Source organism: Melozone crissalis, unplaced genomic scaffold (assembly GCF_028551555.1).
Source record: "Melozone crissalis strain CALT ecotype California unplaced genomic scaffold, PUWL_Pcris_2 ptg000034l_1, whole genome shotgun sequence".
NCBI classification, from domain to species: domain Eukaryota; kingdom Metazoa; phylum Chordata; class Aves; order Passeriformes; family Passerellidae; genus Melozone; species Melozone crissalis.
Window position 1 is genome coordinate 22,203,064 of NW_026535812.1, and position 14,537 is coordinate 22,217,600.

A 14,537-nucleotide genomic window follows, 5' to 3' on the forward strand; every position below is an offset into this window, starting at 1 on the left:
GAAGAATCTGCTATGAGATTTTTCCTAAATTCCTAAAATAATTCCAAATTCCTGAATTTTGAAATAATTAGATAAGCCTGTGTTGGTTCCTTTCTGTGTGCTGCTGCTCTGGATCATTGCAGGTGACACTCTGATAGTGTCACCACTGACACACTGGTGACAGGATTTCTTGCTAAAAACACCACTACAAGACTCAGGTATTTTTTTCTATGTATCTTTCTTTCCCTTGTCAGGTATATGAAGCTCAGTCCAATTTCACTGCTCAAATTAAGTCTTAATTTACTTGTATAAATGACATCTGTTAATCTGAGGTGGTAACAGGTACCCAACTCAATCAACAGCAGTATTTTGTCTTTAATGATGTGATAAGATGGCAACAATATCACAGTCAAAATACATCAGGTAAAATGGCATCTGAAAGTGCTGGTGTATGTGTTTGAAGTATTTGCACTCTATCTGAACCCTTGTTTAAGAGCAGCTTGTTCAGCCCATAAAGCCCTCTTCATTACTGACAATATCCATGAAAACAGCTCATGTGTTACAGTTTTCTTTGATATTCTTTTGTAAGAAAGGGCTGCAGAGTAATTCCTACCAAATTCTGTATAAACAGCTTCCTACATACTAAAACAATTACTTGTGCAAGACCCTGTATTGCTTAAAGAAGCCCAAGCCAGAGACTTTTATTTCTTCCTTCCTCTGACCTTGAAATTCTTAGAAGATGTATCTTATGTTCTTTGGAATGAGAGAATTTACATGGGCTAGATTCTTTTTGCCATGTTCTTCTGAGTAATTCAAAGGCTAAAGCAAGCATAATCCTGCTCTGAAAACCATTTTTTCAGCTTCTAGACCTCACTGTAACTTGCTGAAAGGCAGCATTTCCCCCCAGTTTTAGAGGGGAGGCAAATGAAGGCAAGTGACTGATCCAGCAGGGCAGGGGTGCAGCAGAGGTCCCCCAAATTCTAATGTGGGCTCCAGGGTCCTCGTGCCAGGGTGGTGACAGGGATTGTGTCTGACTGGTTCCCTCCTGCTTTTGTTGCTACCCTTTGCAGTTATAAACAGGAAACACAAGGTGAGGGAAAATTATAAAACAAGTTTATTAAAGTCTAACATAAAACACTTCAGGCTAAATATGTACAACTCCCTCCCTTCCCAGGGAATTATAAAATTGAGAGTTGAGGTATATACAAATAACAGAGGAAAAATTGTATATACATGGCAGATACTTTAAAAATAATTTAACCAAAAAAATCAGTTATTAGTCCTTGTCTGAACTTAGCTCTGCAAGGTTTATTGAGCCTCTCTGGGATCACAGCCCTGAAATCCTTCATGTGGGACTTGTCTGTACTTGAAAATTGTTTTCTAGCACATGATTTCAAAAAGTTTGTCATTTGTGCCCACTTAGAGGCACTAACTTAGAAGTAGATGTCATATAAGGAGCTATTCTCCCCTAAGTACTTCCAAACAGTCAATTTAGAGACTTAGAGATGCAGATAAGCTATTCAGGCAAAACTTGCACCAACTTCAGTGCAAAATTGACTGAAACAGCAGTGTGACAAAACATGTCATTCTTTGTATTACTCTTCATAGAATTATTGAAGTTCCTTCTTTTCTTTTGCAAGGACACATGCCTAAAAAGATTCCATGCTCTCCCATATTAATCCCTTACAGAAATTACCAATACTGTTATAAGCCTTGTACTTCAAAATGAACCCAGAACCCTTAAGCCTAGGACTTACATGTGCAGCTGATTTCCATGCATCTATTGGCAAAAGGTACAGGTGTAGGTTCAGACCTACAGCCCGAACACACCTACAAATATATATATATATATATTTATATATATTTATTTATTTAAAATCTATATTCTAATAAATGAATACAGTTGGTAGAGATCATACCTCAGCAGCTGAGATATCTTCATGAAAGATGAGGATAAAAATCAAGATTTTCAGATGGGGACTCAAGAGTGCAGGTCACTAAATTATTGCTCCAAGACAAAACTACAAGCCTGTGTATTCTATTAAGAAAGGTTAAAATTGTTGTCTTGTAAAAAATAATGAATATCTTCTTGTCTATAAAGAAAACTAAATGACTAATAAAGTAACTGTTACTGTTTTAAGTATCTAAACAAATCCTGTATAAATCTAAGCACTGTATTTTTTAAAAAAGTCTGAAATCTAAGAATACAGTAATAAGCTATAATTTCAGAAATATAAAACCAGTCCAAACAAACGCTGTTATGGAATGCATTTTCTATGTAGGAATGTAGTTATTGTTTAGGTTTCTCTCCTGAGCTATTCTCTCTCCTGGTCATTTCTCCTGGATGTTTATCCTGAGCTGCTTTTCCTCAGGTACCAGCAGCATATCATTAATTTGTCTTCCAAAGCTGTTTAAATATGCAAGTTATCAGTTGTACAGCATTTACTTTCTCAGTTTTCATGACTAAACCTACATCTATGCCAAGATTTCTGCTCTACTTTCAGAGAGAGACAGCAAGGAGGAAGCTTAGCACAAGTTACACACGGTCAAGATCCCAATTTTGTGGTTCTTCAGTCTTAAAAGGCTGAGGAATCCCTCAGGGGCTACACCAACAACAGAACTGAAAGAGACAAGAGGAGAGACAAAGGGAAATGCCAAAAATAAAACATCAGAGAACTTTATCCTTTGTCTTTTGCCAGCATTATGAACATCAGCTGTTCATAAGCTCTGTGGGACAGACAAGCAGGGAAATTAAAGGCCCTGCAATAACGATCTCCAATGGGGACAGAGTGAGAGACTCCTGCATTAGGGATGTTCCTGTTGAACATGGCTGTACTCCTGCTGCCCATGGTAGGCTTCATCAGCAAATCTACCATCTATTAAAGCATAAAATGTGACCAAGCAGCAGGTTATGGCCATGCCCCATACTAGAATGATCAACACAAAGCAGCAAAAGTTTGTATTTTACAAATACAGACATGGAGGAAGAGAAAAAAAATTACAGTCACACTCAGGAGTCAAGGGACAATTTTCAGACTCTTTAAATGAAATCCTTCAAGAAATTTTTCACAAGTCTGTTTAGTTAAGGTGCAGATTAATTATTACTCCACGTAGAATGGAATCAGTTAAGAGGTATCTTCTACGCTCTTCTATTTCTCAGCATCTGGACAAAGGCATCGGTAGAAATAAATGCTAGCACCAAGTAAAGAGCCAACAAAGGACAGCTTGAAATGCATTGTTGGTACAGTATCATGACTGTTTCATTACTGTTTGATGATTACATAAATAATGCTTACAACTGTTAGTGGCACAAACTGGCAAAATGAAGTAGAAAAGTACTTCTACTGTCACCTAGTCTTTTATGACCCTACCAAGACATTAAAATGTTGCTTTTTAAATATGTCTGTTGCTAGTAATAAAGCCTGTCTTTACCTGGGCCTTTCTAGGTACCAGTTTTGTGCAGTTACTGTGGGCAAGTGACATGAGAGGTAAAGCAATACAAAAACCTTTAATTAAAAAAAATCAGTCAAAGTCTAACAAAATCTTTCCTGGAAGAATATCAGTCTGCTCTGTTGTATTATTCTTCAATGCCTCCTCATGTAGTGTTCACTTATTATTTTCACAGTGAAGGGCGGGATTTATCTCCTCCTTTGTACCTCCTGTCTAGCACAAGAAGCAGCACTACAGCAAAAAAAAAAAGGATTATCAGCCTCTGATTCATGCCTCACTAATGAACTCACTGCATCTTTTCACCTCATCTACATCATGCATGTCCCAGTTCTCCTTTTGTTGCTATTTGTGCCAAACCCACAGTGTTTTAAGGATGTGAAAAATAAATCTGGGACAAGATACAACAATGTTGGATTCACTTCAAACAAACAAACAAACAAAGGCAATTTGTTGGAAAGAAGACCCAGGAGTATCCATGCCATCAGGACCCTCCCACTCGCCACACTTCAGACAAAAATTAACCCTCCTTTATTTTTCTTGTCAGGAAAATAACACCCAAACCTTTCCTTCTGGTCAGGCTCCACCTGAAGATGGCACTTCTGGCAGCCAGCAGCAAATCTTTGCAAGCACTTCAGCAGAGCACTGCCCTGTCTTCACCATGCACCATTCTAGCACCTTGCAGTTCAAGCTTACTAATACATCCAAATTATGATTTCTCCCTACAGCTCTGGGTTAATCTTCCTAAACTATCAACTATGGCTTAAAATATCCGTTCTCAAATGACACTGTGACACATCAAATCAGCAGGAATATGGGAAGAGAACTCCAAAGTACATTAACATATGTAACAGAATTCTTAAGGCAGGTGTGTTGCCAGAATCATCTCCTGGAAATCAGCGTTAATCACAAATAGAAATGTGATTGTAGATTAGCACAATCCAGCACTGCACAATGGAAATGCCTTACAGGTGTCTTTACACAGAGGAAAACAAAGAACATGTCCAATTCAGAGAGCATGACTGGTTGTTTGTGTTCATCTTACCAAACATTTCCAAGTTCACTACCAAACTACCTGGATGGCTCTGCACTGCTCTGTCAGTACAACTGCTGCAGGAAAATGAACTGAGGTTCTGAATATCCTGTCACAGCAGATCTCAGTAAAGTTTCTGATGAAGGGGACTGGCTCCCTGTCACGGGGAGCAGCATCTGATGGTCTTCAGTCCCAATGGGGAGAGGAAGTGCTAAAGACATCTCAGAGGGTTTCACATCTATGGACTCTGATAAAGGACTTTTCTGACTCTGAATGGATTCTTGTTCGTTGAAAGAATTATCAAGTGCAGCAGAATCAGGAGAAGTTTCAGGTCCTGTGGAAACAACAACAACAACAAAAAACCAAACAAAAACAAACAAACAAACAAAAACAGAAAGAAATGTTCAAATGCTTGTGCAGAGATTCTGTGAATTCCCTTTCCAATGTATGTCAGAGCCAACACCTGGTGTGTCACAGGCTGCCTGGGCAGCTGGGACATTGGTGCTTCCATGTGCTGCCAAGCCAGGCCAGCTGTAAGTACAGTGTAAGCACTGGGAATCACATCTGCTGCTGCCTGTAGTGTGACAACTGAAGGATGATGCATTCCAACCTGATCTCTACTTGGCATGATACAGAAGATAACAAATCCTTAACATCACAGTGAACAAAGTATCTTTGGAAAAAATGTAATCGTGGAAGTTTCCTTGAGATTTCCACCACCAAGAAAGTCTCAGAAGCAGAGCCACATCCAAGCATTTTCCTTTAACTGAAACAGCAGTGTACAAAGTATCATTTGTCTGTAAGCTTCTTTGGAAGACAACGTTTCTTAACTCCATGCCAGCTGGATACATTACAGATTTTATCCAGTCACTTAAAAAATTACCTTCTACTCCTAATTGAAACCCCTTTAGTAGGTTCCTTGCTGCTTTTCTGCTGGAATGCAGCCAGCCACTGCTCCTGGATGGCTCTGTGACTAAGCCACATCAGATATCTGACCCTTCCTCTGCCAAAGCATGCTCCAAAGTCTGGTATTCCAGGGCTGAGGCACTCCTGGCTGCCTGCTGTCTCTCTACAGGAGCCGGCCTGCCTTGGCAGCTCTCCCAGATCCCCCCTCCAGCTCTGCCAGGCCCTCTCCACACTCAGTGCTGCCCTGCCCTCAGCACTGGCTTCCTGCTGCACTGAGGCTTTCCTAAATTCACGCTGTCTCTGCACATGGATCATTTTCTCACCCTCTCCCTCCCAGTCCAGATGTACACAGACACCATTTATTCCCCCTTCCATATGACACAGACAAGGTATTTATGGTCAAACCACAAGGATGGACAGAGAACAAGGAGTGTGGAGCCAGGGCTGAACAAGGCTGGATGCTTTTGGCCCTAAAAACAACTACTAACCAAAACTCCTTTGTTTTCCAATTTTAGCCCTGGATGAGCAAAAATATTTATTCCACATGGAAGGAAAAAGAGCTGATGTGGTTTTCTTAACCTTTCTTTGCACAAGGAACTCACCTGTGTGAACTTTTGTTTTGTGCTTCTTAAGATTTTTTATGTCTGTGTAGGAATTTCCACACATTTCACAGATAAATGGTCTTTCACCTGAAAAAAATTGGTTTGGCAGTGAGAACAATCTTGATGTTGAAAAAAAATTAAGTTAGAGATACAGGGCAACAGATTTTAATGTTCTACTTTGAAATACAACTTTGTAACTCTTATTTTGTTTGTGTCTCTATTAAATTGAAGTTATTTCCAGAATAATAGTTTAAAACAAAGCAAGAGGACACAAACATTTCAAGTAAAGCCTCGACCATACATCAACACCTACGCTGTGGTACAAATACTACTCTGAAGGCAATTAAAAAATGAATGAATATTTTCTTTACATTATGTTAACCCAGAGATACATAAATTAAGAAGCTGTTCAAGTACAGACCAATACAGTGTATTTTAAAGGCAAAAGTGTAAAAGTGGATTATAATTTATGGTGCAGGAAGCAGCTTGTCTGAAAACTGACCTGTATGGGACCGAAAATGTTTATTGAGCTCTCCAGAGGAAATAAAACTCTTTTCACAAATGCCACAGATATATGGCTTCTCTCCTAAAGGAAACACAAGCACATTGTTATTTCAATGCTGTCATGGTTTGACCCCCCATGTTCTCAGAGGCGTATCCATGTCTTCAGTGGCTACATCAGGTGCCAATATTCAAATCTGAGCACTGATTAGTTTGACCACAACCTCCCAAAAAACTCACTTCCTTATCAACCTAGCACAAACACATAAACCAGAATACACATCAAGAACAAAACGAAACGAAACAGAGATAATATCCAACGGGACAAAAACTGGAATCAGAGGAAAAACAACACGAGGAAGGAGCTGGATGACAACGCCAAGGGGGATTTGTGGCTCGTGCCCCTCCCCAGCAGCCCGTGGTACCTGTGTGTTTGCGGGAGTGGGTGATGAGCGAGCTGGACACGGCGAAGGCTTTGCCGCAGCTGTCGCACACGTAGGGCTTCTCGCCGGTGTGGCGCCGCACGTGGTACGTCAGCGTGCTGGCCTGCGCAAAGCGCTGCCCGCAGCGGTCACACACGTACGGCTTCTCCCCGCTGTGCTTCCTGCAACGACACGGCCCCGAGTCAAAATGTGGCAGTGACAGCGGTGGGTGCTGCTGCCTGTCCCCAGCAAGCCTCTGCTGTGGAAAGGCTGAGTTAACATTCAGGCAATGCAGTCATGTCCCGTTCCTCGGCTGTTTTTAATGGCCTGGAAAGGCTTGGGATGGCCTTGGGGCAGCCCGCGCTCCAAAGGACGAAAGGAGTCTTCAGGTTTTTCAGTTCTTCAGTGTTGTTTATTAATTCTTATCTACAATATTTTCTCCCGGCCCCACAGCGGTCCGCACAGCACGTCAGCCATGAGCACACTGACTGCCCTCGGGGCGGTCACTTATCTTTATACCAAAAACTATGTATAAGATATTTACCTTTTCTCCCCAATACCTTTCACCCTTATTGACAAGTGCACATTCAGTAAGAACCAATCTCAAAGTGCCACCATCACCACTGAAGATGGATGAACAGAAGGACAGGACACGCCCTAATTCCTCCATCTTGTCCCTTTAGAACCCCCCTGTACCGAAATTCTAAAACCTGTGTTTCACACTATAATTAATCTATCCCTTCACCATTTATCCCCGTGTGATCCTCCCATCCTCATACAGGTGTTGTTTCCTGTGCAGGATCAAAGTCCAACCACCAAACACTTCTGGCAACGTTCCAGGACCTCCGAGCCCCGCAAGGGTGGTCTCGGTGACTCTGCACATCAGGACTGCTGTGCTGAGATCCCACACAGTCAAACCTCACTCAACACTCACTGCAGCTGGCTCAGCAACAGAGGCAAGAAAGGCTCTTTTGCAAGGTTTAATTCCAGTAGGGTAACACTGTCACTGAAGGACAAACCCAGAGCAATAGGAAAACCCCATGGAGCAGGCAGCTTATAAGGGGGGAGCAGGGCTAAGGGGTGGGCAGAGGGACCTGATCTCCAGGGGTACCAAGCAGTGACAGCGGAAGGAGAAACCCGAGGAAGTTGCAACACCAAGTCCATGGAGAGACTGTTTTTCCCTTTGGGAGGGATGACTCTATGGTGAGGAGTTAATGTTTCCAGGGCTGAGCGCTTGGGGATTGATCAAGGGGGAAGAGTTCATGGGATGCTACACATGAGCAGCACCCGGGCTGAGGGACAGCCACAGGGAGGGCTCTGTCCCCTGCTCCTCCTGCCACCACTCCAGGGTACAGCAAACAGGCGACATCTGAGCGTGGTGTGAGCGCCAGGTCCTGGGAGCAGAACTCACAGCACATCCATGGTTCCCATGGCAGCTGGACTGAAACCAACGCCCTGCTCAGGTGACATGCACCACGGGAACTCAGCATGCTCTGCACTTTGGGGTGCTGAAATATAAGATGATGATTCCTAATATGGGAATCATTCCTGCTCCTGCCAAAACTGCCAAAAGCCCCATGCAGACAACAGTGAGAACTTCTCTCACTTCCCACCACAGAACTCTCTCCTCTCTGGTGCTACAAGTAGTTTAAAGGAAGGATACCAGACTCAGGCTGTACATTCATCCAGCACAAATCTCCTCCTTAATAGCAAGTACATCCATATAATTATTCCGTTTGGCATTGTGAGAGAAGTCTCACGAGAAAAGAAGCAGAAATCATGTTCATTTGTAACTCTTACTCACACTGCAGTAAATGTTTCTGTTTAAATAAACCCAAGGATAAGCACTGGCAGGATCTCACTTGTGCCTACCTGGCGTGGATCTTCAGGTTGCTCGAGGTTGCAAACTGCAGGTTGCAGACATCACATTTGTAAGGCTTCTCCTCTCCATGGTGCATCCGGCTGTGGAACACCAGCTGGCACTTCTGGGCAAAGCCTTTGTCACACAGTTCACACCTGTATGGCTTCTCCCCTGGTGAAAAACAACACCCTCGTGCTCTCTGTATTTACATAAGAAAGCTTTGCAATCCATGACCTGACCAAAGCTCAGGTGTCTGTTCTAATACTTCTTACAAATAACATCTTGGAAAATCCTGTAATCAGTCCACTGAAGTGGAACGTGCTAGAACACAGAGGATAACAGGACTATTTTTTAACACATTATGTTGGGAGAAAAAGAAAAGGTAATAATGTTTTTAATAGTGCCAGCTTCTCCACATTATTTTAAGAATGCTGCCACTTCAGTTTCAGAGGTTTTGCTGGTTATGTCTGTTCAACATTCTGAATATTTAAAATGAACAAATCATCTGCTTTTTCTTGCTTGACCAACAGCAACAGGTCTTCAACATACAGTCTAGTGCTCCCTAATTTCTCATTAGTGTCTGGTGCAGAATGTTAGAGGAACTTCTTAATTTATGTCCTCTTAGTGGTGAATTGTCTCCTGTAAGGGCTTGTGCAACTCTGCAGTCCTGGAAAGTATAAAAATGCCTTTCTCTGCCACTCTGTGCAGTGCCCAACCAAATCTCATTGAGTAAATACGATACATAAAAACTTCAAAAGTAAAACTGAAAGACATCTAGCATGCCATCGAGCAACTAACAGCATGGAATTCTCTCCCCACTCTTGCAAAAGTTCCCAGGACAATACCCTCGGAGGTACAAAGTACAGCCAGCATTCCTACCAGCACTGCCCCTGAATCCTGCAATCAAGCTCCACCTCGTGTGTGAATCTTTGCTTAGACTCTGGCTGACAGAATTTGAAACTCTCTCCCTAGGTCACAGGAAGAGCAGGATGTTCTCCTGCAGCTGTCCCGCAACATCTCCTACATTTTCACAGCTTCCTGGAAAAACTGTGACCTCTGCTCACAGCTTTCCAAAGTACAGAACATATGGAAAGACAAGCACAGAACTTCCCCCCTGCATCTTCCCTGGCTCCAGCAATTAGTTGTTCATGATCTTTTTAAATCAGACATGCTGGATTAAAATGCTTAAGTGCTCCAAGTGATTTCTCTTGGATGCTTGATATGACACAAGCTCCTGGTAATGTTACTGAATGCAGAGATTATAACACCATCACACATTTCAGCTGCACATCTACGAAATAAAATCCTAAATTTTGCAGTAATTCAGCCAACCTCCTACCTTTTTTGAAGACCTATGGGACAAGTTATAAGACTGAATTTTTTCCCCACTCTTGTTCTCAAACATATATTAAGTTTTTGAAGTTTAAAAAAAAGCAACAGAAATTCTTGTATCAAGTACAGCTCGCTTTTCATGCTCTACTGAAGTGGTTTTTGGCAACTCCACCATTCTACAGAGCTAAAGGACAGCCAACTCTCTTAAGTCTTTCCAGAAATCAAGATGTTCAGACTAATAAAGTCCTCTCTAGCTATTGAAACTATGATTTAGTACTGAAAAATGCTGAAACATTCCATGTTATTTGGGTCTACCCCGGCATGCACAGCGACAGCAGACAAGATTTCAAGAGGAAGAAGTCAGAATCTTTCTAGTCCTGCATTCCCAGGCTGTGTGTGATCCCAGGCGTCCACAGCCCACGAGACACAGCCAGTGGCTTACCTGTGTGAGTTCTTACATGTGTTTTCAACTGGTTGCACTGGGTGAAGGCCTTCCCACAGAGCTGGCACACGTAGGGCTTCACCCCTTTGTGTATCCTCATGTGCCGCCGGAGGCTGCTGGCTTCGGAGAACACCTTCCCACACGTGTTGCACACCGGCTTGGCCTTGGAGAACTTCTGCTCCAGCTCCTCCCCCGAGCTCTCCAGCTGGTAAGTGCCCTTGTCAGTGGCTATGTTGGACATGCAGTGCTCCTTCAGGGCACAGCTCTGCTGAGGCTTGCCCCGTTTCTGTTTGGCTGCCATGCTCTGGGCCAGGATATCCTGTGCCGCCAGCGTTTCGCTCTCCACCACCGCTGCCAGCTGCAGCTCCGAGTTATCGCTGCCCTGGGCAGCCTGCTCTGTTATGTGGGTGGCCAGCTTATTTGCATCTAAAAACATCTCAAAGGATGTGTTCTCAGCCACCTCGTTCTGATAGTGCAGGGATTTATTCTCCGTGCTTTTGGGGGGGCTGAAATTCTTCTTTCGCTTTTTGGCTTGAGGAGATTTCTTTTCTAGAGCTGCTTTCTTTGCCTGGGGTGGAACCAGCTCTGCAGCAGCAGCATCCTCCTTCTCCTCCCGACTGTTGTAGTCTCGGAGAGTCAGGAGGCAGGTCTGCTGGTTCATTTCAACATTCCCAGTGATGCTGGATGTCTCTGTGGAAGAGGGATTAGCAATAAAAGCAAAGTCCTCCATCTTGATCTTGCATTTAGTGACCACTTCTTCTACTTTGAGATAGTCGGCAGCCTGGTGAATCTCCTTCACATTCCAGCTGCAAGGAAACAAAACCAGGGTGAAACATTCTGGACAAAGTAAACATTTGTTCTGCACCAACTTCATCACAAACAGACACAGAGCTGCAGAAGAGTTGTACTGTCAGAAAATGTAACTTTGAGAACACACAGCAACATTTAATTTCTCGGTGCTGTAGTGCCACAAGGCTCTAAAATGTCAATTATTCTTGAACTGCAGGTCTGTGTCTAGTGGGGTCTGCAGGCCCTCAGACTTGGGATTTTATTTCAGTTACATGCCTCTTGTAGAATTTTAAGATAAAAGTCAACTTGTAAGGTGCTGAGGCCAGACATGGGCTTGTTGGTCCAAACAGCTCAGAAATAACAGCACAAAGGGATAAAACACTGGAAAATAAAATACATAAAACACCATTTCATAAACTTCCTGGCCAAGGACTCAGGTAATTCACTGGCAGTGCATTCACCTCAGCACTTCCATGGCAGGTATTAATCTTGTTTTATAAAACGATTTGCAAACAGCCTTAATTCTGTATCAGCTGCACACAAAACCAGTAATACCAAGGAAATCCTCATTTAAACCACCACACTCTATTTTTCAGTTCCTGCCACACACGCCTTGATGGTTCAGGAAAAAATGATCTGGAAAAGGTGGCAACACATACCATGAGTGCATTTATGGATTTACAGCACTTAAAAAGAGACATTTGTGGTAAACAACCTCATTCTAACAATAAACAACTTGCCACGATTACTCCCCATATGAGTACAACTGTTTCAGTATCTTGTACTAAATGAGTGCAAGATGGACAGATGGACATCAAGTACCCTGCATTAGGTCTGCATTTGACATCAGACATTGAGAAAGAAGTAAAAATCCTGGACTGGGTACTTCTAAATATTCACACCTTCCTCATGAGAGATAAACCTCTTGCTGAGAAAAAGGCACTGCAAAGAAAAAATCATCCTCACTGTATGTGAAGCAGCATGACAGGCACAAAGTCAAAGCAATAATGAGGGGAAAGACTTTTTCTGTGACTCCTCTTGGACAATGTAATATAAAATTTTAAGTAATAGATCATGCAAATTTTAACAAATGTGACTCTTAAAACCGTGCCTATCCTCACCCATCCCTCAGACTTAGGTCTCTACCACATTCACAGTTCCTGTGTGTTTTTGGAAAAAAAGGACTACTGCAATTCACTCCCAGACACAAACTTGTCCTTCCCTCTCCTGGTAATCATGCAGAATGTTTAATCTCCCCCAAAGCAGACAGAAACAGCAGGAGACTGAAACTATCAGTCGGTGAAATATCAAACAACACACCTTTATTTTGGCACTCACATGTCATGGGGTATTTTAAAGCATACAAACAGATGAAATTCAAGTTGTCAATATTCATCACATCCACTGCTATTTCTTTCTCCAGACCTTATTACAAAAAATGCAGCTCTGCCTTATCACAAAGTTTATTTTCCTATTCCCCTTTAAGAGCATGTTACCTGTCAAGGTTTAAGTTTCCTGTGTAAATAAATTCCAGGAGCTTTTGGAATCCATCAGCTTTCACTTGAGTCTGATCCAAGACAACGTTGTTGTCAGATGCGTCTCTGTAAAAGGCCCCGAAATACTCGCTGAAGGAGGCAAGGACATTCCTGTGTGCTTTGAACTGGAATTCCCCGATGACCACGGTGCAGTCGCAGAGGAATCCGGCCTCTCGCTGCTTGTTCAGCCTCTCCAGCAGGTGCTCACAGTGATGGGAATACTGCATCTTGACAACGCGCTGCAGACACTTCCTAGCCTGCGAAAGCAAAAGATTAAAAAAAAAATCAATTTATGTGCAAGATTTAACCTTTTTTACCCCGTAACAGAGTCAGTGTCCGGACGTGCCGGTGCTCACTCAGGACAGCCGGGCAGCAGCAGGGACAGCGCGATGGTGGCTGCTGCTCGAGCCGGGGCGCTGCGGTTCCAGCGGGGAGCGCGGGCAGGGCCCGTGTGCTCCCGGCCCCCCGGGATTAGCCCGGCTCAGCCCGGTTCTTGTCACACCGTGTCACACCCGGCCCCGGGGAGCGGCCCGCGGCTCGGACCGGCCGGTGCTCGGTGCGCGGGGCGGCCGCTCCCGGGCAGCGGCACCGGGGCTGCGGAGCGGGCTCCGCTCGGTGCCGGCACGGCCCCGGGACCGCGGTTCGGCCGCCTCGGCAGCGGACAGGGAGCGGGACCCGCAACCCCGCGGCGCCCCCGGCCCGGCCCCGCCGCCGGACGGGACGGAGCCCGCAGCGCCCGCAGCGCCCTCCCCGGGTCGCCCGGCCCGGCCCCGCTGCCCCCCGTCCTCCCGCGCCCCCCGGCCCGGCCCGGCCCGAGGCCGCGGCCCCCGCGCACCTGCGGAGCGGAGAGAGGCTGAGCGCCGCGCTCAGGCCGCCATGTCCCGCTGACGCCGCCGCCGCTTCCGGGACGCGAGTTCCGGCCTCCGCGCCGGGGGCGGCTGGCGAAATTGCGGAATGATCGGGTTTAATATTCCTGCCAGGCCACGGCAGGAATAAAACAACTCTGGCACCGAGGTTGGAAAACCGAGAGCAGTGCTGCGGCCCGGTAGGAAGGGAAAAAAAGAGCCACCCTGGCTGGTGTTTCCGCCCGGTTTCGAACCGGGGACCTTTCGCGTGTTAGGCGAACGTGATAACCACTACACTACGGAAACGCCGCTGTTGGAAGGCTTTCCGGTTACACCTCTAATGCTATCGTACCCCGCCCGTCCCTGCTGTCCCCTTCTGTCTGTCCCCACTGTCCTGTTCTGTCCCGCTGTCCCGTCCCGTCTGTCCCCGCTGTCCCTTCCCCTCCTGCCCCGCGCTCAGCCGGGCCCCGCACTCCACGGACCCCGCCACACGTCCCCGGACCCGCAGCCTCCCCCTGCCTCCTGTCCGTCCCCAGCGCCGGCAGCTCACCCCAGTGCGGGGCTCTCCAGGTGTGCAGGCACTCCCCACGCACACCAGGAGTGACAGCAGCGGTGGGAACCAGACATTTCAAGGGAAACGGAATGTTTGGCATTGCTGGCGGGGCAGGGCGGTGATGAACCAGCGGACGGGAGAGCTGGGAGCTGGGCATGCGGTGTGTGACATCTGGCAGCATCTGCTCTCGCCACAGCTGGATCTGGAGAATGGGAAAGTGACTAATCCTCCTAGATTTTCCAGTGCACCAGGAACTGAAATAACAGCAGAAGCTACAGAAGGGAATGTGG

The 14,537-nt window shown here is 45.3% G+C and overlaps 1 protein-coding gene and 1 non-coding gene across 2 annotated transcripts; both read right to left on the reverse strand.

Annotated features, from left to right (window-relative positions):
• Positions 1 to 4,517: 4,517 nt before the first annotated feature.
• MYNN (myoneurin) lies at positions 4,518 to 13,730 on the reverse strand. Its single transcript, XM_054282719.1, has 8 exons — positions 13,685 to 13,730; positions 12,811 to 13,106; positions 10,526 to 11,331; positions 8,763 to 8,922; positions 6,894 to 7,072; positions 6,470 to 6,553; positions 5,968 to 6,054; positions 4,518 to 4,793 (listed from the first exon to the last, which is right to left on the reverse strand). Exons 2-8 carry the CDS (start codon positions 13,074 to 13,076, stop codon positions 4,525 to 4,527), a joined length of 1,851 nt encoding a protein of 616 aa, XP_054138694.1. The 5' UTR covers positions 13,077 to 13,106; positions 13,685 to 13,730; the 3' UTR covers positions 4,518 to 4,524.
• A 197-nt stretch (positions 13,731 to 13,927) lies between these two features.
• TRNAV-AAC (transfer RNA valine (anticodon AAC)) lies at positions 13,928 to 14,000 on the reverse strand. The gene has a single exon. It is a non-coding gene; the product is annotated as a tRNA-Val (tRNA).
• Positions 14,001 to 14,537: the final 537 nt, after the last annotated feature.

Bases quoted from the DNA above. Each gene is read 5' to 3' on its own strand.
- MYNN (XM_054282719.1), bottom strand. From the start codon at position 13,076: ATGCAGTATTCCCATCACTGTGAGCACCTGCTGGAGAGGCTGAACAAG. The intron at 7,073-8,762 runs GTAGGCACAAGT...GTGTCGTTGCAG, and splicing joins AACCTGAAGATCCACGCCAG to GAAGCACAGCGGGGAGAAGC. The intron at 6,055-6,469 runs GTCAGTTTTCAG...AATTTTTTTCAG, and splicing joins ACATTTTCGGTCCCATACAG to GTGAAAGACCATTTATCTGT.